Below are 26,240 nucleotides of genomic sequence, written 5' to 3' on the forward strand. Positions count from 1 at the left end.
TGAACAAATTCATGTCTACTTAGTGTTTTGCTTTTTGTTTCCTGAACCTGATTTTAATTCCACTTAATGAAGTAGGGAGCACAGCAGGAAATTTTGGTTCCTGGCACTGGTTTTTCAGTTGGGAAATCCTATGTAGGCTTTACAAAAATAAAAAAAATTCCTTGGCCGCCTTCTGTGAGGTAGTTGCTTTCACATGGGCGGATAGGGGAAGAATGACTTATCCTGCTGTTCCTTGTGGTATTTTCTAAAACCTCAGTTACAATATACTGTCTGGTTGGGCAATAACTACTTCAAATCTTCCAAACCCCTATGCAATCCTCGACCCACCAAAACACGTGAAGTACTGCACAGTAATGTTTACCCCATGTAAAATGTTTTTTTTTACCAATTGATTTCTCAAGCCTGGGGACTTGTCTTCTGGTTGCCTTCAAGGAATTTTATATGGAGGAGAACATAATTTTTGTTCTGAGTCTTTTAAATACAGGGAAAAATAAGTTTATAACAAGGTCCAGGCCCAAATTGACTCCGAAGTGAAGTGATGAGGCTGTCTCCTGCAGGAACTCTCTTCACTCCAGTGTCCAGTGACACTAATTGGGCTGTATTTAAACTATACATGCAGCATTGGTGCAAAGTGAAACTAATTAACCAAGTTGGTGTGAACATATCCTTATAGTGTACAAAATTTGGATTTGACCCTTAAGAGCAATGGAGGATCTTAACTGTTAAATTATACAAGTCTCGGTCCCCTCGTATTTCAAGTTTGAAAGTGAGCCTCATTTTGATGTGTGTGTGTGTGTGATTGGTTTATGTGGGTATCTTTTAATTATCTAAAATATGGCGGGGGAGGAGTAGGCTTTCAAGGTAACTGTTCACAGTAGAACCATATCTGAATAATTAGGCACATGTACAGTACTATGTGGAAACACTGGTTCCCTCCCACATATGCCGCACTCATCACCTCCCTCCCCCACCCAACAACCTTACACATTAAGCTTAACGTCCTCTTTGTTCAGGAGATTGGACTGGTCTAGCATTTGACATGATTTATGTTATTTTATAATTTGTTTGGCAAACACAAGTGATATATCAAACAATTTTTTTTAAGTGTATAAATTGGCTTAACTGCCTACACCTTGACAGTTATTTGTGTAACAGTACTTTGATGCTGAATAACTCTTTTTAAAGCACTCCAACATTGTGGTCTGTTGATAGTAACAAAATGACTACAGTTATATAAATAACAACAACAACTTGCATTTATGTAGCGCCTTTAACATAGTGAAAGGTCCCAGGGCACTTCACAGGAGCGTAATCGGACAAAAATTGACAAGATAACTTCTGTTATATGGACCAATGCAAGAAACCCTAAAATCACACTAAACTGTTTGGACCCAACCATAGTTTTTTTTACAAGGGACAGAAGAGGAGCTAGAGTGGGAATCAGTGCTTTTGTATGTGGTCTCTCACTGTTTGTTACAACTCATCTTAAGAATTGTGACTAATGACATGCTGAAAGCATGCAACGGTATTATATAAAAGATTATGTTCTCTGATAATTGGGTGGATTGTTATGATGAATGTCTTTGACTCCACCCAGTTCAATTGCAAGATTTTCTACTGCAAATGCATAAACTGCATATAGAATTTTTTTTTAAATTCAGATTTCTGCTTTTGTTACACCTTTCCAGTTTTTCCCCTCTTTAAGGTGCTGACTGTTGCTGGATTACAGTTGCACAGGCATCACCAGTCTCCAAGTGGTCATTCTTTGTGTGAACCCAGGCCCCATAATCGGGGTCATTCTTGGGGTATCTGCTTTTTTGTAGCTGTTCATCTTTTCCTAGTTTTCTAGGTTGGCATTTATGACTGGAAGTGTCAATGGCAGTCAGATATTTTCATCAATTATTTTTAAGATCAGAATTTTAGGAATTTCTGCAGAGGTTCATTTTTTAGAACAGTTGAATGGAATGTAAATGGGATTTGAATGCTCATTTCTACTCCTGATAATTCAGTGTTAGTTATTGCTTGAAAAAAATTGTTATCAATAATTTAAATAACTAATTTAAATAAAAAGCACAAAGTGTCTTTTAACTGGAAAATATTTGAATTATCTATTCATTTGAATTCAGTGACTTTTTGAATTATGAATTGAGTGGACTGAATATTTATTCCCAATTTATTTGATCATCTATATACTTTAAGATGGGTCCATCATCAGAGGAGAAGGGAAATTGCATTTTTAAGCGCTTTGCAATGATGTAGTCCAAGATATATTAAAAAGTATGAATCTTCTGACAGTCCATTTCCCTTACTGTATTGCAAACATGGAGATCCTGATTCTAGACTTAAAAGCTTTGGATACTCAATTCATGAAGAAGGGAATAATCAATGGCCTGCAGAGCACCTAACTGTAGAAACTTTCTGAATGGCTCCTTTACTATCTGTAATGAAGCTGAGTCAATGCATTAATGGCCACTAAGGTTGTGCTGCCAAGAGTTTGAGATGGCAGGTATACTTTAATAAAAGGATTCACCAGAAATGTTGCCAAGTTCACACGTTGCTTCTCGTTCTTTGGCATTCTTACTTGGAAAGGAAAAGAACTGTTGTGGCGTTCATTTAATGCATCTGTACAGGGAGAAGGGGGGTAATTTTAACCTCCAAGAATGGGTGCCTTGGGGGCAGGTGGGTAGTAAAAATAGTTGATTTTTGGAGCGGGACCACATCCTGGCTTCAGTGCACCTACTTCCGGGTTTAACCCAGACACAATTGGATGCGCGCGCAATAGAAATCCCGATGTCCCGTCCCCACATAAAGCCGGCGGGCCGATACTTAATGGGGCAATGTACCTCATTGCGATAGTTGATGCACTTAATTTTTTGTGTATTAAAAATATCAAACAAATTTAATCTTTCTTGTTCGGGTTTCCTATTGCTTCTGATTCACATCAGGTGAAAGTAGGCGGGAAGGGCCGGATCCATGAGGTGAGTGTCTGTCTTTATTGCGCTGCTTGTGGACCAGGAGGAGCAGGAGTGCTTCATCCAGACCCAACAAGCTCACCTGGCACGACAGGACCCCACAATTGGCCGACCTCCCCCCCCGCCCCCCCCAGGATCTTCTCCAAGGCCCACCCGATGTCGTCAACATCCCCCACGCCTCCGATTTCTTCCACTGCCATGATCTAGCTCTCCATCTCGCCTCTTCTCTGATTCGTGGCTCCTATCCATCTCTACAAGCATGCTAGCCTGTCAATCTAGCTGCCTGGCTCATGGGGAAACCCGGAAGCACAAATACTAACCTTCAGTTGAGTTGCGATCGCAGATTGCGATGCACTGGTTTGGCTTCTGGATTCCCCACGAGAATATCTACAGACGAGCTGGGTTCCCGGCTCCGAGCTAAAATCATGCCCAAAAGATGAGTTCTTGTGGCCCATGTAATCACTGTTTCTGAACTAAAAAAGAAACATCATATTTATAAAGTATCAAATCAATAAATAAGACCACAAATTATCTCCAATTTTTAAAAATTCTTTATAGAAAACTATATCTCATCAAATTGAAGATACTGGACAGCCATAAGGTGCTCCACACTAAAATGCAGTGCAACATGAAGCTTTTTAGGTATGCGACAAATGGTGCTCTAACAATAAGTGATGGTGAACACGGAGTCCCTTTCACCAGGATTGTGGACATTTGTAGGTCTGTACCAATGGTGCAATTGTAGTGATAATGCAGCTTTAAGAGTTTCTCATCCTGTGAGTGGAAAACTCACCAAACCCAGGTCATGCTACTACTGCTATAAGTTCTTTTTTGCTGTATAGGGCAAGGATATTTCTGGCTATGCTGCAGCATACGTTCATTTTCAGAATCAATTGGAAGAGTTTGCACCTCGTAACTCATTAGCAGAACTTGCTGTCAAAAAGAATCAAAATTTATAAATACTTGAAAGCATGGATCTATCCCAGTTCTTGGTGTAATGAATATACAGTGAGTTTTTAGACACCAGTTATTCTTGTGCACGCAGATATTATCTTAAGGGATCGAAGGTCAATACAGAGGTATTTGGAGGTCTCTTCCAGCAAATGTTTCCCACACTAGTCAATTACTGTCCAGTCAAAGGGCCAGGGAATTATTTGGAGTTCATTGAAGGGACAATTGTAATTTAGGAACTGAGTGCTGGTTAGATTTGTATATGTATAGTTATGTTATAAATTACAAAAAAAAACTAGATTCCTGAGGAAGCAGCATTCTGGATCTCAAACTTGCAACATGACAGCATTCTTTTTCAATCCCCAGAACCCTCTAATTGTATTCCAAGATTGAAAAGGATGAGGAGCATTGCTGGACCTTGTGCTCTGTGACAAATTTGTGACCAGAATGTGTCCACACACCAAGTGACACAGCTCCAGTGTGCTGCCCTACAGAATGCTATGACATAGATTCCTGTAACAATATTCCTCACAGGCTGCTTCCACCCTCTGCCTGGGGCACTGCTGCCTAAAATTTAGCCTTGACATTGAAATTTATAGTCTGGCGAGGTTATTAGGGATTAAATACTGAAGGTCATGGGGAGGACAAGAATAACCAGTCAACTGCACTTCTATTCATTTGGACTCTAGAATCCAAAGTACAATTTCAAAATTTACAGACACCAAATTGGGGGTATAATTAACCGAGGAGGTCAGCGACAAAATACAGGAAGATACATAATAACATGAGAACATAAGAAATAGGAGCAGGCGTAGGTCATACGCCCACTTGAGCTTGCTCTGCCATTCAATCAGATCATGGCTGAACTTTCACCTCTACCCCACTTTCCTGCCCGATCCCCATATCCCTTGATTCCCCTAGAGTATAAAAACCTATCTATCTCAGTCTTGAACATATTCAACGACTCAGCGTTGACAGCCCTCTGGGTTAGAGAATTCCAAAGATTCACAACCCTCTGAGTGAAGAAATTTCTCCTCATCTCAGTCTTAAATGGCTGACCTCATATCCTGCGACTATGCCCTCCTGTTCCAGACTCTCCAGCCAGGGGAAACAAGCTCTCGGCATCTACCCTGTCAAGCTCCCTCAGAATCTTATGTTTCAATGAGATCGCCTCTCGTTCTTCCAAACTCTGGAGAGTATAGGCCCATTCTACTCAACCGCTCCTCATAGGACAACCCTCACATTCCAGGAATCAATCTAGTGCACCTTCGTTGCACAGCCTCTAAGGAAAGTATATCCTTCCTTAGGTAAGGAGACCAAAACTGTACGTAATGCAGTAATAAACTTGCAGAATGGGCATGTAATTAGCAAATCTATTTCAATATAGATAAGTGTGAGGTATTATATTTTGGTAGGAAGAATAAGGGGGCCACATACTGCTTGGATAATAGGAGTCTAAATGGGGTAGAGGAGCAAATGGATCTGGGGATACAGATACATAAATCACTAAAAGTAGCGACACCGGTTAATAACGCCATTTTTTAAAAAAAGCAAACCAAGCACTGGGGTTCATTTCTAGAGGGATAGAATTGAAAAGCAGAGAAGTTATATTAAACTTGTATAGAACCTTGATTAGACAACACTTGGACTACTGTGAACAGCTCTGGTCTCCATATTATAAAATGTATATACAGGCACTGGGGAAGATGCAAAAAAGATTTATTAGGATGATACCAGAACAGAGAGGTTACACCTATTAGGAAAGATTGAGCAGGCTGAGGCTCTTTTCTCTGGAAAAAAGACTGCGGGGTGACCTGATAGAGGTCTTTAAGTTTATGAATGGGTTTGATAGGGTAGACGTAGAGAAGATGTTTCCACTTGTGGGGAAGACCACAACTAGGGGCCATAAATATAAGATAGTCACTAATAAATCCAATAGGGAATTCAGGAGAAATGCAGTTACCCAGAAAGTGGTTAGAATGTGGAACTCACTACCACAAATAGTTGAGGCGATTAACATAGATGTGTTTATCCAGCTTCCCCTTAAAAGCATGAGGGAGAAAGGAATAGAAGGATTTTTTTTAAAATATTCGTTCATGGGATGTGGGCGTTGCTGGCGAGGCCGGCATTTATTGCCCATCCCCAATTGCCCTTGAGAAGGTGGTGGTGAGCCGCCGCCTTGAACCGCTGCAGTCCGTGTGGTGAAGGTTCTCCCACAGTGCTGTTAGGAAGGGAGTTCCAGGATTTTGACCCAGCGACGATGAAGGAACGGCGATATATTTCCAAGTCAAGATGGTGTGTGACTTGGAGGGGAATGTGCAGGTGGTGTTGTTCCCATGTGTCCTGTTGTTCCCTGCTGCTCTTGTCCTTCTAGGTGGTAGTGGTCGCGGGTTTGGGAGGTGCTGTCGAAGAAGCCATGGTGAGTTGCTGCAGTGCATCCTGTGGATGGTACACACTGCAGCCACAGTGCGCCGGTGGTGAAGGGAGTGAATGTTTAGGGTGGTGGATGGGGAGCCAATCAAACGGGCTGCTTTGTCCTGGATGGTGTCGAGCTTCTTGAGTGTTGTTGGAGCTGCACTCATGCAGGCAAGTGGAGAGTATTCCATCGCACTCCTGACTTGTGCCTTGTAGATGGTGGAAAGGCTTTGGGGGTCAGGAGGTGAGTCACTCGCCGCAGAATACCCAGCCTCTGACCTGCTCTTGTAGCCACAGTATTTATATGGCTGGTCCAGTTAAGTTTCTGGTCAATGGTGACCCCCAGGATGTTGATGGTGGGGAATTCGGCGATGGTAATGCTGTTGAATGTTAAGGGGAAGTGGTTGGACTCTCTTGTTGGAGATGGTCATTGTCTGGCGCGAATGTTACTTGCCACTGATCAGCCCAAGCCTGGAAGTTGTCCAAGTCTTGCTGCATACAGGCACGGACTGCTTCGTTATCTGAGGGGTTGCGAATGGAACTAACCACTGTGCAATCATCAGCGAACATCCCCATTTCTGACCTTATGATGGAGGGAAGGTCATTGATGAAGCAGCTGAAGATGGTTGGGCCTTGGACACTGCCTTGAGGAATTCCTGCAGCAATGTCCTGGGGCTGAGATGATTGGCCTCCAACAACCACTGCAATCTTCCTTTGTGCTAGGTATGACTGCAGCCACTGGAGAGTTTTCCCCCTAATTCCCATGAACTTCAATTTTACTAGGACTCCTTGATGTCAAGGGCAGTCACTCTCACCTCACCTCTGGAATTCAGCTCTTTTGTCCATGTTTGGACCTAGGCTGTAATGAGGTCTGGAGCCGAGTGGTCCTGGCGGAACCCAAACTGAGCATCGGTGAGCAGGTTATTGGTGAGTAAGTGCCGCTTGATAGCACTGTCGACGACACCTTCCATCACTTTGCTGACGATTGAGCGTAGACTGATGGGGCGGTAATTGGCTGGATTGGATTTGTGCTGCTTTTTGTGGACAGGACGTACCTGGGCAATTTTCCACATTGTCGGGTAGATGCCAGTGTTGTAGCTGTACTGGAACAGTTTGGCTAGTTCTGGAGCACAAGTCTTCAGCACTACAGCTGGGATGTTGTCGGGGCCCATAGCCTTTGCTGTATCCAGTGCACTCAGCCGTTTCTTGACATCACGTGGAGTGAATCGAATTGGCTGAAGACTGGCTTCTGTGATGGTGGGGATATCGGGAGGAGGCCGAGATGGATCATCCACTCGGCACTTCTGGCTGAAGATGGTTGCAAACGCTTCAGCCTTGTCTTTTGCACTCACGTGCTGGACTCCGCCATCATTGAGGATGAGGATGTTTACAGAGCCTCCTCCTTCCGTTAGTTGTTTAATTGTCCACCACCATTCACGACTGGATGTGGCAGGACTGCAGAGTTTTGATCTGATCCGTTGGTTGTGGAATCGCTTAGCTCTGTCTATAGCATGTTGCTTCCGCTGTTTAGCATGCATGTAGTCCTGAGTTGTAGCTTCATCAGGTTGGCACCTAATTTTTAGGTACACCTGGTGCTGCTCCTGGTATGCTGATAGGGTTAGATGAAGTAGGGAGCGAGGAGGCTTGGACACTAGCATGGACCTGTTGGGCCGAATGGCTGTTTCTGTGCTGTACATTCTGTGTGATTGACTTGCTTTTTTTTTCTGCTTTTGCTCTGAGATTGTTTGTCTCTACAATCAAATCTTTCTCTGGCTTTTTTCCAGCACCTGCGTATGATACATCTGTCCTTGTCCTTTGCTCCAGGTTCTCTTTCCCCCTGTTCAGAGCGGTCCTTGTTTTAAAAACAAAAGATCTAGCTCTTTTGTCTCCATCAGCGTGCTAGGTTCCTTATTTCATGCTTCAATTTTTTTATTTGCTTTGATGCCAAGCAGGCAATCTAGCCAGTTGCATGCCCTGGTTCCAGCTGAAAAGTCACCAGTTGGATGTGCAAGGCCATAAACACTGTTAACCAACCAATAGTAGCAACCTCATTGACCAGGAATCCGATAACCTGGGCAACAGGATTGCTACAATATGATTTATAAAAATTTAATAGCACAGAAGGTGGCTATTTGGCCCTTTGTGCCTGTGCCAGATTTCTGAAAGAGCTATCCATTCAGCCCTTTCCCATTACACAATATTTATTATCTATAATCAAAAGCAAAATACTACGGATGCTGGAAATCTAAAATAAGAACAGAAAATGCTGGAAAAGCTCAGCAAGTGAGGCAGCATCTGTGGAGAACGAAATCGTTAACGTTTCAAGTCAAAGACCTTTCATTATATTTATTCATTTTTTTTAAAAGCTTTTATTGTTCCTGCTTCCGCTACTGGTAGGATATTCCATGTCCTAATAGTTCTTTAACATAAAAAAAATTCATAACCTCTCCCTTTGTTCTTTTGGATAACAAATTTATACCCTGTGGATACAGTTTGTCCCTGTTCACTTTGTCAAAATCCTTCATAATTTTAAACATGTCTATCCAATCTCCTCTCAATATCGTTTTAGTGAAAAAAAATCTCCAGTTCCACTAGTCTTTCCTCATAGCTAAATCCTCAGATACTTGTAAAGCTTAGTAAATCTCTTCTGTACCTCCTTTATGACCTTGACATCCTTCCTAAAGTAAGGCAACCAAAATCGGACATAATATTCTAAATGCAGCCTCACCAATGATGTGTATTGATTTAGTACATTATCTCTGTTTTGTATTCTATGTCCCTATTTATAAAACCTAAATCCTTGTTTCTTACACAGCTTTGTGAACTTGTCTTCCCACTTCTCAAGATTTAAGTATCTAAACCCCTGAGTGTCGTGACTCTTTCATTTAGCTATGGAATCCCTGCATCATTCTCTCAAATTTGCACAGAATATTACCATCCTGCAGCAGCTCTATATTGGCTGCTATCTTTGTATATTTTTTGTCAGAGGTGTGCATGATTTTAGGAGCCTATTGCGATCTAGGATTGGTTATTAAGTTCAGAAAGGTGGCTAGAGAGTCTGGAACTTGGGGCATAGTCTCAGGGTAAGAGGTCGGCCTTTTAGGACTGAGGTGAGGAGGCATTTCTTCACTCAGGGTTGTGGATCTTTGGAATTCTCTATCCCAGAGGGCTGTGAATGCTCAGTCATTCAGTATATTCAAGACTGAGATCGATAGATTTTTGGACTCTGAAGGAATCAAGGGATATGGGGACTGGGCAGGAAAGTGGAGTTGAGGTTGAAGATCAGTCATGATCTTGTTGAATGGCGGAGCAGGCTCGAGGGGCTGGATGGCCTACTCCTGCTCCTGTTTCTTATGTTAAAGGTGTCTTTTATCTCTCTTTTTAGACAGAAGCTCTTATCGTATCCTATCATGGCCTAATTAGATTTGTAATAGGCCTTCTTAAAAAATCTGCTTCCTTTTTTTGAAATGAATATGCCCAAAAAGTGATTTATCAAAAGCTGGATCAAATGGCACATTTTCATGCCTAATCCAGAAAATCAAAAACTGTGGCAATTAAATACATCTTTGCAAACCGAGCCACACAGAAACTGCAAGCATATTGTGTGTGTTTATTTTGGGAGGGGAGAAATCCACATTAGTTGTTCTCGGGCCATCATCGTGTTCTTGTATTGTAATTGGCCTTGTGTTATAGTGACGCCCTGTTCTCCAGCTGCAGTAGTGTGATTTTTGAACCATTTACAGCTTCCCTACCCTTTTTTAAAAAAATGTTTTGCTATTCGACACATTCTTGGTTTCGTGAGTATATGAATTTTTAGAATGTTTTGTGCTTTTTATTTAATATAGTAACCAGATATTTTTGTCCACACACATTCAGGGATTGTAAGTCAGCACAGGGACATTTTAGAGTTGTTTTGTGGATCTCTTCCTAGCAATTGTTCCCACACTAGCCCATCACTGTACAATCAAAAGGGCTAGAAAGTAACCTGGAGTTATTTTAAAGGGAAATGATAGTGTCGGGGGAAAGTGCCAGTTAGATTCATAAAATTTTAATTGGTACATGTTCTGTAACAGAAGTATCAGAATCCATAACTTGATGGGGGTAAAATTCAACTTTTGGCAGAGGCGGGAAACAGGCGGTAGCGGATCAGCCACCCCTTATACACCATGTCTGACTTTCCTTTCCTTTGACTTCAGTGGAACAGAAAATCGAGCAGGGTGTATAACAAGTGGCTGATCTGCTAAGGTCTGTTTTGCACCCCTGCTGAAGTTGAATTTTACCCCTGATATTTCTGTTCCAGATAGAATTACTCTTCTGTTTGTGCACTGCATCATTTGTGTTTGCCACCTTGTGATACATTGGCCTAGAAATTTAGCTGCACGGCGCCCGTTTTTCAGGTACTAAACAGCCTCCTAAGCCTCCAATTATGCCGGGCAGGTGCCGCACGCTCATGTGCTGGAAATGCGCCGCCCAACATATTAGTAAAGGCCACAAAATCGGCTTGCAGTGCCCCACGCCTGAAACAGGCATTAGGCTCTGTGTTGCCTTGGACATTATACCAGTGAAAGTTTCGTTTTCCAACATCCAAAAGCAGAAAGAGCAGGGCATAGATTTAATCTGAACTGAACCAGTTAGAATCTCTGTTTGCTATACAGTGTATACAGTTACCTCTTCTGCAAATGTCTTCATGTGGGTGCTGTTTCTTCCTCTCCTCTTTAGTTTTTTGCGGTCGTGCGTGCGGGTGGGGAGAAATCCTTCAGGGCAGATGGTGCCTGTGAAACTACTCCAGCAAGAGTCCAGACAAAACTAGTATTGTAAATCATATTGTAAGACCAGCATGGCTGTAGCCTAAGATGGTTACAGTGGCCTGCATGGTTTGGAGTGTAATCATGTGACGTTCATTCCCACGATCTTTGACATGTCTTTTAATAGTGTTTCTGAAGCATTCTTTTGTTGCCTGAGGCCTTTCCCTCAGGAGTTAAGTGTGTAAGTATGTGGTTTCAGCAGTTGCAGAATTAAATTGAGTTATAACTGCAGGGCAGTTTTATAGTGGATTACATTTATTCTTCCTCATTGTTAACTTCTTGTTCTCTTTACCGAAGAGTTCCTGTTCCACATCTGTTTGTTTTATTTGACTTAAACATGTCACTTAACTTTCAACTTCCACATTCTTACCTGCGTCGAATAGTGTTGCCAACCCTCCCGAATTGCCCAGGAGTGTCTCAGAATGGGGTGTGGGTTTCCCGGGCGCTGCTGCTTGCAGCCTGGGAGATCTTTACGCTTTAAATTTCCTGTGGATTATAGAATTGCTACTAGTCATAGGTAGGATATTGGGGCATTACACCTATTACTATCAATGAGTTATTGTATTACTTTTGGTTGAGGGGAATCTGACTGTTAACATTATTACTATCCGTTAGCAGTGCAATTTTAGTGAGTTACTGGTGGAATCAAAGTTCCTCCCTGGTTACTCCCCTGCGAATCGCTCACCCAGCCCCGATTTCCCCTCTTCCCTGCCCTTGGTTTCTCCCCTTCGCCTGCTCACGGCAGACCTCCTGGTTCTTGGAACTTCTTGCACAACAGCTGCTGACACAAAACCACGAGCAAATATACTTAACTACAGGGGACCCAACCATTATCCAGTAAATACAATAACATCTGCGCACGTCACAAGATGAAACCTCCGGGAATGCCTCCAACAAGAGTTGGCAACCCTAATGTTGAATTACAGAACACTTCCTGATCCTATAGATCTATATATTTAAAAATCCCATCTATGACACACACTTGCTATTAACAAAAGTAACACAGGAAGCAAGGATTGTGAAGGCCTACTTTCTATGTCAACATTTAATGCTGAAACTGCCAGTGTAAACATTTATAGTGCAGTCTGTTTCAGTTTAACACCTCATCTGAAAAAAACGGCACCTCTGACAATGCACAAGAACAGGCATAGGAGTTTGAACCCTAGTGTTTAAGAACATGTGGAATGAGCAAAAGCCATTTAGCTCATTAGGCTATTTCCTCCTTCCAAATTCCCCTCCACTCTCACCCCAATAAGACGAATTGAGCAAAACTCTAGAATATCAATTTAGCATCACAACCCACATTGTGTACCCTGGACTAGCTTCATCCATTGCTCAAGCAGCAGCATCTGTGGAGCGAACAAACAAGTTGACGTTTTGGGTGTGAACCCTTTGCCACACCTGAAAAAAAAAATTTTTTAAATAATGATCGTGACCTGCAGGAACAATGTTGTAAAGAGGTTTTGCAACTTCCATGCATTGCTCTTCTGATTTATATTGCACTCTTGTAGGCTCTTTAGGCGGCCAGTTTTGTTTTGGAGTCGACTAGGAGTTGGTTCTACGTGTCTGCACGATGCCAATTAGCAGCATAATATCATAACTCCAAGTGTGGGTGCACAGGGCTGACTGTGTTTAGAGACCAAGACGGTGCCAGCTCTTGACCCATTTTTTTAAAAAAAAGCTAATGAAATTCTAGATTTTATCAAGAGGTATAGAATATAAAAGCCAAGAAGTAATGATGAGCCTAGACCTCCAGTGCTATGTGCAGTACTGAGTTCCAGTCTAGACAGAATATTAAGGCTTCAGAGAGGGTACAACACAAATTCACAAGGATCAGATCCATTTAGTTCAATCAGTACAATTTGTCTTCATGCAATAATACAAAATAATGAGCACGATGTGCCTCCCCACATCAGCAGATTGTTTGTCTTAACTCAAAGTATTTTCTGACTACTCTTTCATTACAATCTACTCACAGCAGACTGTTTCAAAAACCTGACTGCCTATGTCTGCATCTCTGTGTTATGTCTCGTTATTCACAGCCAGAAAGGGAAGGCCTGCCAGCCCCCCAAGGCATTTCACCAGCAGGAAGAAATAAGAGCCATAACAGTGGCATACAAGTCAAAGGAAGTCATGCTCTTACTGTGTAATGCAGTAATTAGACCGCATGTTTAGTACTGTACCCGATTCTGATCGCTGTCTCCCAGCACTTGCAGTTCTCCTTTGTGTCTCAGTACAGAGAAGAGCCACAAGACCTAGTGTTAGAGGTCTGAGTTACGAGGAGAGATTTGAGAAACTTGGGTTTTTCAGCCTTGAAAGGAAGATGTGGAGATGCCGGTGATGGACTGGGGTTGACAATTGTAAACAATTTTACAACACCAAGTTATAGTCCAGCAATTTTATTTTAAATTCACAAGCTTTCGGAGATTTTCTCCTTCCTCAGGCAAATGTTTCAAGATCTCCTTGAAGCCTACGCATTTATACATATTGAACAATAATAAATGGTGTTTACAGACTGCCCCTGCAACTGCCCGTTGCCAAGGCAATCACCGTGTTCAGACAGAGAGGTGTTACCTGCAGAACCTCCGAATACACATTCAATAAAAAAACAAACAGGGAAAAAAAACAGAGAAAAAAAAAAACACAGAGAGAGGCAGAAACATCCGGAAGGCAGAGAGAGCCAGCAAATGACCCATTATATTAAAAACAGATAACATTTGTTCGCTGGTGGGGTAACGTGTAGCGTGACATGAACCCAAGATCCCGGTTGAGGCCGTCCTCATGGGTGCGGAACTTGGCTATCAATTTCTGCTCGACGATTTTGCGTTGTCGTGTGTCTCGAAGGCCGCCTTGGAGTACGCTTACCCGAAGGTCGGTGGATGAATGTCCATGACTGCTGAAGTGTTCCCCGACTGGGAGGGAACCCTCCTGTTTGGCGATTGTTGCGCGGTGTCCGTTCATCCGTTGTCGCAGCGTCTGCATGGTCTCGCCAATGTACCATGCTCTGGGGCATCCTTTCCTGCAACGTATGAGGTAGACAACGTTGGCTGAGTCACAGGAGTATGAACCATGCACCTGGTGGGTGGTGTCATCTCGTGTGATGGTGGTATCTGTGTCGATGATCTGGCATGTCTTGCAGAGGTTACCGTGGCAGGGTTGTGTGGCGTCGTGGACGCTGTTCTCTTGAAAGCTAGGTAGTTTGCTGCGAACGATGGTCTGTTTGAGGTTGGGTGGCTGTTTAAAGGCGAGTAGTGGAGGTGTGGGGATGGCCATAGCGAGGTGTTTGTCCTCATTGATGACATGTTGAAGGCTGCGGAGAACATGGCGTAGTTTCTCCGCTCCGGGGAAGTACTGGACGACAAAGGGTACTCTGTTGGTTGCGTCCCGTGTTAGTCTCCTGAGGAGGTCTATGCGATTTTTTGCTGTGGCCCGTCGGAACTGTCGATCGATGAGTCGAGCGTCATATCCCGTTCTTACTAGGGCGTCTTTCAGCGTCTGTAGGTGTCCATCGCGTTCCTCCTCGTCTGAGCAGACCCTGTGTATTCGCAGGGCCTGTCCATAGGGGATGGCCTCTTTGACGTGGTTAGGGTGGAAGCTGGAAAAGTGGAGCATCGTGAGGTTGTCCGTGGGCTTGCGGTAGAGTGAGGTGCTGAGGTGCCCGTCTTTGATGGAGATTCGTGTGTCCAAGAAAGAAACTGATTCTGAGGAGTAGTCCATGGTGAGCTTGATGGTGGGATGGAACTTGTTGATGTTATCGTGTAGTCTCTTTAGTGATTCCTTGCCGTGGGTCCATAGAAAGAAAATGTCGTCGATGTATCTGGTGTATAGTGTTGGTTGGAGGTCTTGTGCAGTGAAGAAGTCCTGCTCGAACTTGTGCATGAAAATGTTGGCGTATTGGGGTGCGAATTTGGTCCCCATGGCTGTTCCGTGTGTTTGGGTAAAGAACTGGTTATCGAAGGTGAAGACATTGTGATCCAGGATGAAGCGGATGAGTTGTAGGATGGCTTCCGGAGATTGGCTGTTGTTGGTGTTGAGTATTGATGCTGTCGCAGCGATGCCGTCATCGTGGGGGATACTGGTGTATAGTGCCGAGACGTCCATCGTGGTGAGAAGTGTTCCTGGTTCAACTGGTCCGTGGGTACTGAGTTTTTGTAGGAAGTCTGTAGTGTCACGACAGAAGCTGGGGGTTCCCTGTACGATGGGTTTCAGGATGCCCTCGATGTATCCAGAGAGGTTCTCACACAGGGTTCCGTTGCCTGATACGATGGGACGTCCGGGTGTGTTGGCTTTGTGTATCTTTGGGAGGCAGTAGAAGTCTCCCACGCGGGGATTACGTGGGATGAGAATGCGTAGGATGCTTTGAAGGTCTGGATCGAAGGTCTTGATCAGTTTGTTGAGCTGGTGGGTGTGTTCTTTGGTCGGATCTGCGGGTAACCGTCTGTAGTGTTCCTGGTTGTCCAGTTGTCGGTATGCTTCTTTGCAATAGTCTGTTCTGTTCTGTATGACTATGGCTCCTCCTTTGTCCGCTGGTTTGATGACGATGTTGCGGTTGGTCTTGAGAGCGTTGATGGCGTTGCGTTGTGCTCGGGTGACATTCTGGACTGTCTTCTGAGTGCGGCTGATGAATCTGGCATTGACGCATTTCCTGACAGCTTGAGCATACATGTCCAGCTGAGGGCAGCGACCCTCCGGAGGAGTCCAGTTTGACTCTTTCCTCTTCGGTTGCTGTACCGCGGATCCCTCTGACTGCTGTTCCGGATCGTCGATTGTCTCATTGGGTTCGCTGCTGAAATCTTGGGGTTTGTGGTAGAATTCCCGGAGCCTCATTCTCCTGATGAATTCCTCTGTGTCCGCCGCGAGACTAGTGGGGTCCATTTTGGTAGTGGGGCAGAAATTGAGCCCTCGGCTGAGAACTTCGATTTCGTTTGGTTGAAGGGTGTGGTCGGATAAATTGACAATAGACTTCCCTGTGGTTGCAACCGTGGTACCAGGGGAAGCTTGGTCGTTGCTGGTGGTGATGCCGAGTTTCTCAAGCTTCCTGCTCTTGGTTTTCATGTAGGCAGCGTAGTTCCGTTGCCTCGTCTGTTTGGCGGTATAACGTAGCTGGTCTGCTGTGTCCTGAGTACAGGTTGAGAGTATGGACTCTATCTTGGTTTCGAGGTTGTGGCGTCTGCTGTAGAGTTGGTGTATGAGATGGTTGCGGAGTGTGCGAGAGGTACGGCGGCAGAGTCTCTCAGCGTAATCCGAGTTGTATGTGGACTTGAGTGGGTTCGTGATCTGGAGTCCTTTCGGGATCTTGTCTGCTTTCTTGCAGCTCTGTAAAAACTTGATGTCTGTGTCTAAATGCGCGATCTTCTTGGATATCCTTTCCACTGTGAGCCGGCAGTTTGTGGTGTCGATGGTAGTCATGATGTGGAGATGCCGGTGATGGACTGGGGTTGACAATTGGATGTTTCTGCCTCTCTCTGTGTTTTTTTTTCTCTGTTTTTTTTCCCTGTTTGTTTTTTTATTGAATGTGTATTCGGAGGTTCTGCAGGTAACACCTCTCTGTCTGAACACGGTGATTGCCTTGGCAACGGGCAGTTGCAGGGGCAGTCTGTAAACACCATTTATTATTGTTCAATATGTATAAATGCGTAGGCTTCAAGGAGATCTTGAAACATTTGCCTGAGGAAGGAGAAAATCTCCGAAAGCTTGTGAATTTAAAATAAAATTGCTGGACTATAACTTGGTGTTGTAAAATTGTTTACAATTGAAAGGAAGAGATTGAGAGGTGGAGGTATACAGATAGTAAAAAGGCAATTTAGTTTGAAGTAAAGTAGCAAATTTAGGAAAATAAGGGAATGTGAGTTCAAACTAGCAAAATGCAAAGTTAGGACTGTTACCAGGAAGTTCTTCATAGAAGAATAGAAGAACTGGGTGGAGAGTGTGAGGTTTTTATGGATGAACTAATCTGTACTGAATGACCTTCATTATACCTATTTATTTTGTGACCTGCTTAGGACAGAGAGCAAACCTAATCAGGCTGGGAGAGATAACTGGAGTGAACAGTAGTGCTGGGCTAGCAGTGATTACCTGAATACCTAATTTCTTTCTTCCCTCCCTCCCCCAACTCCTCTTGCAATATGGCCCACTCTATTTCAAACTGCATGTTAAATGGCAATTGCCTTCCCTACTGCCTCCCTTACCAACACAAAAGAAAACAAGTCCAGCAGCTCCAGCAGGTTATCTGGGTGTTTCCTGGTATAATTATGGAAGTAGTAAATATCTATTGCCATATTATAGCCACTTGTGCATGGGCACAGCACTGCTGCCTCTCTTAGGATGTTCTTTCTTGGCATATCCCTATGGCCAGGGCCCAGATCTCAAGCTGGGGGTTTGCAGCTCTGTTCTCCCATCCTCTTTGCCTCTGATCAAAAATGAAATGTTATTATTCAGCCCAAAAATGTAGAGTATAAGCATTATTATTTCCCAAACAGTAGGACCAAATGAAACTCTGTTTTGGATAGGAAAATAAAGCAAGAAAATGAGTGGGATTATGCAACATGTATGAGAATGAGTGACATCTCAGTATGTGAGCATAAAAGGATCATGAGAATAAATGAGTGAGTGCATGTGAGGTTCTTTTCCTTTTACACTCTTCTTCAAAAAAGGGTGTAAGAATAAACCCAGCAACTATAGGCCAGTCAATGTAACCTTGGTGGTGGGGAAACTTTTAGAAATGATAATCCAGGACAGAATTAACAGTCATTTGGACGAGTGTGGATTGATCAGGGAAAGCCAGCACGGATTTGTTAAAAGCAAATTGTGTTTAACTAACCTGATCGAGTTTTTTGATGAGGTAACAGAGAGGGTGGATGAGGGCAATGCTGTTGAGGTGGTGTATATGGATTTGATAAAGTATTGCATGGTAGGCTTGTCATCAAGATTGTGGCCCATGGAATAAAGAGGCAGTAGCAACATGGATACAGAATTGGCTAAATGACAGGAAACAGAGTGGTGAACGGTTGTTTTTCGGACTGGAGGGAGGTGTACAGTGGTGTTCCCCAGGGGTTGGTGCTGGGACCACTGCTTTTCTTGATTATATATTAATGACGTGGACTTTGGTGTACTGGGCACAATTTCAAAATTTGCAGATGACACAAAACTTGGAAGGGCAGTGAACAGTGAGGAGGATCGTGTTAGACTTCAAGAGGATATAGACAGGCTGGTGACATGGGTGGACATGTAGCAGATGAAATTTAACGCAGAAAAATGCGAAGTGATACATTTTGGTAGGAAGAATGAGGAGAGGCAATATAAACTAAAGGGCACAATTCTAAAAGTGGTATAGGAACAGAGAGATCTGGGGGTATATGTGCACAAATCGTTGAAGGTGGCGGGGCAGGTTGAGAAAGCGACTTTTTTTTTTAAAAAAACATACGAGATCCTGGGCTTCATAAATAGAGGCATGGCTTAAGGAAATCATGATGAACCTTTATAAAACACTGGTTGGTTTGGCCACAACTGGAGTATTGTGTCCAGTTCTGGGCACCGCACTTTAGGAAAGATGTGAAGGCCTTAGCGATGGTACAGAAGAGATTTACTAGAATGATTCCAGGGATGATTGATAGATTTCTAGACACAAAAGGTACCAAGGAGTATGGGGAGAGAGTGGGTATATGGTATTGGGATAGAGGATCACCTATGATAATATTGAATGGCGGAGCAGGCTCGAAGGGCCAAATGGCCTAATCCTGCTCCTATTTTCTATGTTTCTATGAGGGACATTAGTTACATGGATAGACTGGAGAAGCCGGGGCTGGTCTCCTTTGAACAGAGAAGGTTGCGAGGAGATTTGATAGAGGTATTCAAAATCATGAAGGGTCTGGACAGAGTAGAGAGAAAGTGTTCCCATTGGTGGAGGGTCAAGAACCAGAGGACGTAGATTTAAGGTGGTTGACAAAAGAACCAAAGGTCACATGAGGAAAAACTTTTTTTACACAGCGAGTGGTTAGGATCTGGAATGCACTGCCTGAGGGGGTGGTGGAGGCAGATTCAATCATGGGCTTCAAAAGGAAACTGGATAAATACTTGAAAAGAAAAAAATTGCAGGGTTATGGGGATAGGGCAGGGGAGTGGGACTAGCTGAATTGTTCTTGTATGGAGCCGGCACGGACTCGATGGACTGAATGGCCTCCTTCAGTGCTGTAATCTTTCTATGATTCTACACATTGGCTGATATAAGACCAAAGAGTATCTTAGTAGTAACCTGAGAGTTTAGATTGTCATTTGAAATCTGAGTCACAAACTGTATTTGCAGCTAGGATTAAATCTCTGATCGACCACCAATTAGTATGTCTGGAGATCAGCATGCACTTCTGTAGCCTATTGGTTTTTTATGTTTTATCACGTGCAAAGAGAATTGATTGCAAGATGCTGTGGACTTGACATGCAAAAATTGACATGTTTGGTAGTTCCTGTACGATATAGGTGCAAGGCCAGTGGTGAGCTCTGTTGTAGTTTCTATTGCTATGGGAGTCAGCAATTACTGTGGAAAAATAAACAATTTGGTTGAATTCTTCTCCTGCTAGTTATTTTCTTTATTCTGTTTTATCCTGGGCCCCCTGTTTTATATCTTTGCATGCTATGCACTATTCCCAGGCCAAGAAATATGAAAATAAAATTGTAGGAACTAAGTGTCCTGACTCTCCAATAGCAGCAGTCTTCAGCAGCAAGTCAAAATCCTGTTGCAGTATGCTTGATTTCTGTGTTTGTTCTTCAAAGTTGTATATAGACTGTATTGGCAAACAGGCCTGTTGAAAGAACCTGCATTCAGAGCACCACACTAATTACCTAAGCAAAATTATGGTATTGAAGAATTCTAGATTGTGGGATATCCCTACCATCATTTTGTTGAGTTGTGTCTATCGCCCACTGTAGCTATTATGCATATACCCATGTTATAGGAACAGGAGTAGGCCATTTAGTCCCTCTAGCCTGTTCTGCCATTCAATGAGATCATGGCTGATCTGTAACCTAACTCTATATACTCGCCTTAGCCCCATATCCATTAATACCTTTGGTTAACAAAAATCTATCAATCACCGATTTAAAATTAACAGTTGAGCTAGCATCAACTGCCGTTTGCGGTAGAGAAAGTTCCAAACTTCTACCACCCTTTGCGTGTAGAAGTGTTTCCTAACTTCACTCCTGCACGTCCTGGCTCTAATTTTTAGGCTATGTCCCTTAGTCCTAGATTCCCCAACAAGCGGAAATAGGGTAGATAGAGAGAAACTATCAGTTCCCCTTAATATCTTGAAAACTTCAATTAAATCACCCTTTAATTTTCTAAAGTCCAGGTAATACAACCTTACTTTATGTAATCTCTCCTCGTAATTTAACTCTTGGAGTCCAGGTATCATTCTAGTAAATCTACGCTACACTCTCTCCAAGGCCAATATATTCTTCCTAAGGTGTGGTGTCCAGAACTGAACACAGTACTCCGGGTGTGGTTTAACCAGGGCTTTGTATAGCTGTAGCATAACTTTTCTACCCCCTTGTATTCTAGTCCACTAGATATAAAGGCCAGCATTCCATTAGCCTTTTTGATTATTTTCTGTACTTGTCATGACATTTTAATGATCTATGTACATGGACCCTTTGGACCTTCACTGTTTTGAGCTTTTCACCATTTAGAAAGTACTCTGATCTATCCTTTTTAGGTCCAAAGTGGATGACCTCACACTTGCCTACATTGAAATCCATTTGCCACAGTCTTGCCCATTCACTTAATCTATTAATATCTCTCTGTAATTTTATGCTTTCATCTACACTGTTTACAATGCTGCCTATCTTTGTGTTATTGGCAAACTTGGATATGTGGCTCTCTATCCAGTCATCTAACTCGTTAATAAATACAGTGAATAGTTCGAGGCCCAAACACCGATCCCTGTGGGACACCACTAGTCACATCCTGCCAATTTGAGTACCTGCCCAATATCCCTACTCTGTTTCCTGCCGCTCAACCATTTTCTCACCTGGGCTTCTGCGTGTCTTCATTTGGGAGGTTGGAAATGCGATAACACTGATCTGTCCTTAAAATTAAAACTCTGGAGGGCTGTTCGTTTTATCCAGTTTAGTTTGTATGGCGGCTAATGTGTTAGCAGAGTAAACTATTCAACAACAATAACTTGCATTTATGTAGTGCCTTTAGTGTAGTAAAACATCCCATGGCGCTTTATTCAGCTTATTTAGGTTGTACATCATTTATATGTCAAGGCCTTCCTTTTGGTAAGGATAGACTCAATTAATTTTCATAAATTCCACAGGTAGAGTTCCAACCTTTTTTTAAAAAGGGTTTGTGATGTACATTTTTAGTTTTCTTTTTAAAACAAAATGGCTCTGGCAAAATGTTTTTGATTATTAGCTTAATTATTATCAGAAGGAAGTATTACATCAGGAAAAACAATTCTGTTAATTTGGTCGTGTGGTATTACATTTTGTGAATATTATTCATCTTCTGACTTGTGCTGATTAGTCATGCTGCCTTATATGGCAGAGTTTCAAACTGTAGCTTTTAAGTGTGACATTGCTCCCACCCCCAGATCTACATTTGCTTCTCGGCACTGAAGACTGCAGCAACATTTCTGGACCACAATTAAATGTAACCAGATTACAATTTTATAGTTTTTCTTTGAGGTATTTTTTATATTCAAAAGACATTTCTTCAATTCAAAACTAACAGAAAACCAATTTTGCAGATAATATGAAAGGAAAGTTCTGTGTTGGTCTAAAAGCTAAGAATTGTAGCTGCAAGTTCTGAATGCTAATGTCTTTAACTTGTATCCTAATATGACCACCTACCTGTTATAATTGGATAGTCTATTTGTTTAATTTGAACAATAAATACTGCAAATCCCAAGGATAATTTTTTAAAAAGCACTGATTTTTAACCCCTTTCATTTAATGGAACTGATTTGTAGCTCTGTAGCATTCAATACTGCATTTAACATTAGTGTCAAATGCCATTTAAAATGCTATCTAGCTGTGTATCTGTTCTTGCTAGTTGCTTTGATGGAAGACCAGACTATGATTTTCATTCTAAAATCTAATTAAAATATTGGGCTGGATTTTAGCGTGAGCAACGAACGAATGGCGCAAGCCGTTCGTTAGACTCTCGCTTGCCCATAGATGTTCTGTGAGCTTTTGCGCGGCAAGTTCCTGTGAATGGGTCAGCCATTCAGCACAGCACCCGTTACAGGGCATCTGGGACCTGTGTGAACAGGGCAAGCAACTGTGTATCTCTTTAACAAATCAGGTTGAAGGAACATTAATGAGCAGCGCAAGGACTGAACCAGGAAGTGTAAGTTAGAATAGTGAATTCAGTGTCAAATCAGGAACAGTAAGCAAAATAAAGAGAAGGAAAGAAAGATTGAATTAAGAAACAGAGATAAGAGAAAGTGAAAAAGTTTTTTTTAAAAAAAAATTTACATTTTTATTAAATGTCCAACAATAATTAAAAGCTGAAGGAATGAGACTCCACGCTTGTAAAAGTTAATTTTCAGTGCAAGAGAGGTTGTTTGGCAGTAATTAAAACTTACTATGCCATTAAAAGGGTACTTCGACTTGAAATGACTTGACAGAACTTTCTTTAACTTGGCAAGATTAGTCTGTATCTATGAGGTACCTACAGGAACTTCACGCTGTTCAATACATTTGAATGTTGAGTCAGCTGGCAAGATGCCATTTTGGTGCAGCATTTGGAGGAGCAGGGCATCTCGTAAAGCAACTTCCGGATTTCCGCGTTTAGCAGCGTATGTGCGGTCAGCGGAAGTTGCTGTTTGATTTGCACAGAAATAACAGTGAGCGCTGTTAGCCTCACCATTATTTTCACAGCAAAATCCAGCCCAATATAATACCTAGCCTCCTGCTCCCTGATTGTATTTGTGTATAGCACTAGTAGCATATGGAATAGTGGATGTGCTTTAAAATCAGACTTGATCTTAGGTATTTCAGGTGATTGGAGGAGCAGGAAGTGCTCTGCCTTCTAGTTCACGTCTTTTTAACCTGAGCCTTTGCTGCTACCCGGTTCAAGAGGTTGCATGGGCCTGGGGCTCTGAAGCCACATTAGGAATTCTCCTTGTAGTCAGCTTAAAGCAAGCCCAAATCTTAGTTTGAGTTTCCTGTGTGCCACTGGAGAGACTATTTATTTTAAATAACAACATTTCTAATTTCTGTTAAGTGTGCAACTGAAATAAATGTGACGTGAAGAAACTTTTGAACTGCTGTAATTTCTTATCTACCGTTACTATAGGTTGGGAGAGGAAATAAATGATCTTTCTCTTCCATATATTTAATATATCAGATTTTAATTTAAAAAGAACACTTTTTTTTATATAATGCAGGTGAATCCACTTCTGGAAGCATTTGGAAATGCTCAGACTGTGATGAATGACAACAGCAGTAGATTTGGGAAATACATTCAACTGAGATTTCACAATACTGCAGGTAAAAAAAAAATCTTCCATACATCAGAGCTTCATTCCAATTCTTTTCTATTTTTGATTGTCAAATCACATTCCTAGATGTTCTGTCCTTATTTTGTGCTCCGATCCGTGATGGCTGTTTTTACGTTCAGTAGGCTACGAAAGCTTGTAATCAACAGGAAGAAGATATTCACCATCCATTCAACACTGTGGATGATGATGGTCCTTGAGAGGGCTTATTGTTCTCTCTGGTCAGTTTTGCAACTCTTGATTCATAACCACATCCTGCATGAAGTTTGTTGATGTTATCATGCTGCAACTGAGAGGGCAGATTTTGACCACCTCATTTTCCCACAACTATACCTCAAAGGCAAGCCCATGTTGTGCAGACTGAACTGCATTTCATTTTGATCAGTGTGATTGTTTCTTTCTTTTTTCACTTTTTTTTCTTTCTCTGTCTCTATCTTTCTATGAAACCTTCTTATGTTCAAATTGGCTGCCATGCTTGCCTACATAACAGTGCCTGCAATTCAAAGAGATTTGTTGGATGTGAAATGCTTTAGAACATCCTGAGATGTAATAAAGTACTATAAAATTACTTTTAATTTTCTTTGGGAGGTTTACTTGCAGCAGGAAAAATTTCAGTTTTTGCTGCTTGATATTGCAATCTGATATTGCAAAGCACGTCACTTGTTGTTTTAGGTCTCTGAGGTCTATTAAAATTGAAGCCAGCTGGGTGTCTAATAGCTGTCCAGGGCTTGAACTAGTTAACAGTAGAATGAAAAATAAACTGCAAATGCTAGAAATCTGGGAAAACAAAAAATACACAGGCAAGACCATCTGCATCAGTATGTTGCCCGTCAGTGACATCATCGACAGGCACAAGGTTGGCTTGTGCTGACAATACTCATCTCTGCCTCTCCACCACCTCTCACGACCACATCCATGCTGTCTGATTGAAGTCTTGAATTGAGCTACAACTTCCTTCAGGAAGACTGAAGCCTTCGTTTTCAGCACTCACGTAAACGCTATTTCTTTGCCACCGACTCCATCCCCTCCCTGGCCACACATTCACATTGAACCAGGCTATGCATGACCTTGTCATTCTGTTCCAACCAGAGCTGAGGTTCAAACCCCACATCCTACGCATTTGCGAGACCGCTTATTTCCACCTTCGCACCTTCCGCCTGCCTCTATCCTTACTTATCACCTCTATACCAAATTTTATTTCAAAGACATCCTTACTGATCACCCATCCTCAATTGTCCATAAACTCCAGTTTGTCCAAAATTCTGCAGCCTGCATCCTATACCACATTAAGTCTTGCTCACCCATCACTCCTACCTCACTAACCTACAGTGGCTTTCTTTTAACCAGTGTATTAAAATTCTCATCCTCCAGTTCCTCCATGATTTTGCCCTATCTTAACTCTCCAACCTCTTCCAGCCTTGTATCTTGTTCTTTCCGTTCCCTTTCTCCCTACCCCACTCCCCCAACCCCACAAGCAGCCTTCTGTGCAACCGTCTCTCAGGCCATTGGTGGTCGAGGCTTCAGCCATCCTGGCTTTACTTTCAGTAATGCCCTCTGCCTCTCCACTTCTTTTTAAAATCATACCCAAAACCCATCTTATTGGCCAAGCTTTCAGTCACCTCTCCTAATCTCTCTCCTTTTGGGTTTGGCATCTGGTTTGCTATTTGTTTCCATTGTGAAGTGCCTTCAGACATTCTTTTTCATATTAAGGGCACAATATATAAATAATTGGTGTTGATCTTGTTAGAAAAAGATAGGTTTAGGTGGAGACCCTTTATTGGGTTAACATCCAAAATCCCCTCCAGCATTGTATCCTTTTCTCATCCCCACACCCGACATCTCTTTACAGATTTACTTGCTGTTTATTTCCAGCATTTTCTGGTTTTATTTTTAAACTTGTTTGAATTTAGTTCAAAGTGCCAGAACCTTTCTTTACTCTTTAAATAGGTTGAGAGAGGTAGAACACTAGCAATTAGCCGTAACTTTTCTGAAAGCATCTCAAAACAAGCGTGGCTTTGTGTGCTCAGCCTCCACGATGGGGGAGTGAATAATCCATGTGCATGTGCATGCGCACTAATCGATCTCTGGTGACATTGTATACCGAAGTTCAAGAACGTGTAGTTTTCAGGTGAAATGGGGTTGGAGGGTAGAAGATAATTGAACTACAGTACTTCAATATAATTCAAGCCCCATTTTGATGTCATACAATCAAGTCCAGAAAATCCACGGGGGCACAATGCAGCGGTTGTGCCGGGATTAAATTTGCCATGGAACTCCGCCACTGGCCGCCCTGAAGTTTGTGGCCTCGAGAGGTGCCTATAGGAGAAAGTCTCTGCTAATTGGGGTGTCGGTGAAAGCTGGCCAGCCCGGGTTTGGGTGGTGGGGGTGGGTGGTGGTGGGTGGTGGTGCAGTGCAGTGGTTAGTCCTGCTGAGAAGAACAATCTGGCAGCCCTCTTACAAAAGTTTTAAAACATAATTCTATTCCTGATCCCAACCTGGACCCCAGTTTTCAGTAACGTAAGCTTCAGGCATACCTGCACCAAAGCAGGTTTGCGACCGTTCCAGCGGTATCCCGCCAAACTTGCGGCAGGGGTGTGTGT

The 26,240-nt window shown here is 42.6% G+C and overlaps 1 protein-coding gene across 2 annotated transcripts in view; it reads left to right on the forward strand.

Annotated features, from left to right (window-relative positions):
- Positions 1-26,240, forward strand: part of LOC137322030 (myosin-IIIb) — a 166,085-nt gene that overhangs the window by 58,105 nt on the left and 81,740 nt on the right. For both annotated transcript variants that reach the window (XM_067985063.1, XM_067985055.1), the window contains exon 5: positions 23,530-23,632. In XM_067985063.1, coding sequence (XP_067841164.1) covers positions 23,530-23,632 — 103 coding nt within the window. The remainder of the gene's footprint in view (positions 1-23,529; positions 23,633-26,240) is intronic.

The sequence above is a fragment of the Heptranchias perlo genome, chromosome 1 (assembly GCF_035084215.1).
Source record: "Heptranchias perlo isolate sHepPer1 chromosome 1, sHepPer1.hap1, whole genome shotgun sequence".
Taxonomy (NCBI): Eukaryota; Metazoa; Chordata; class Chondrichthyes; order Hexanchiformes; family Hexanchidae; genus Heptranchias; species Heptranchias perlo.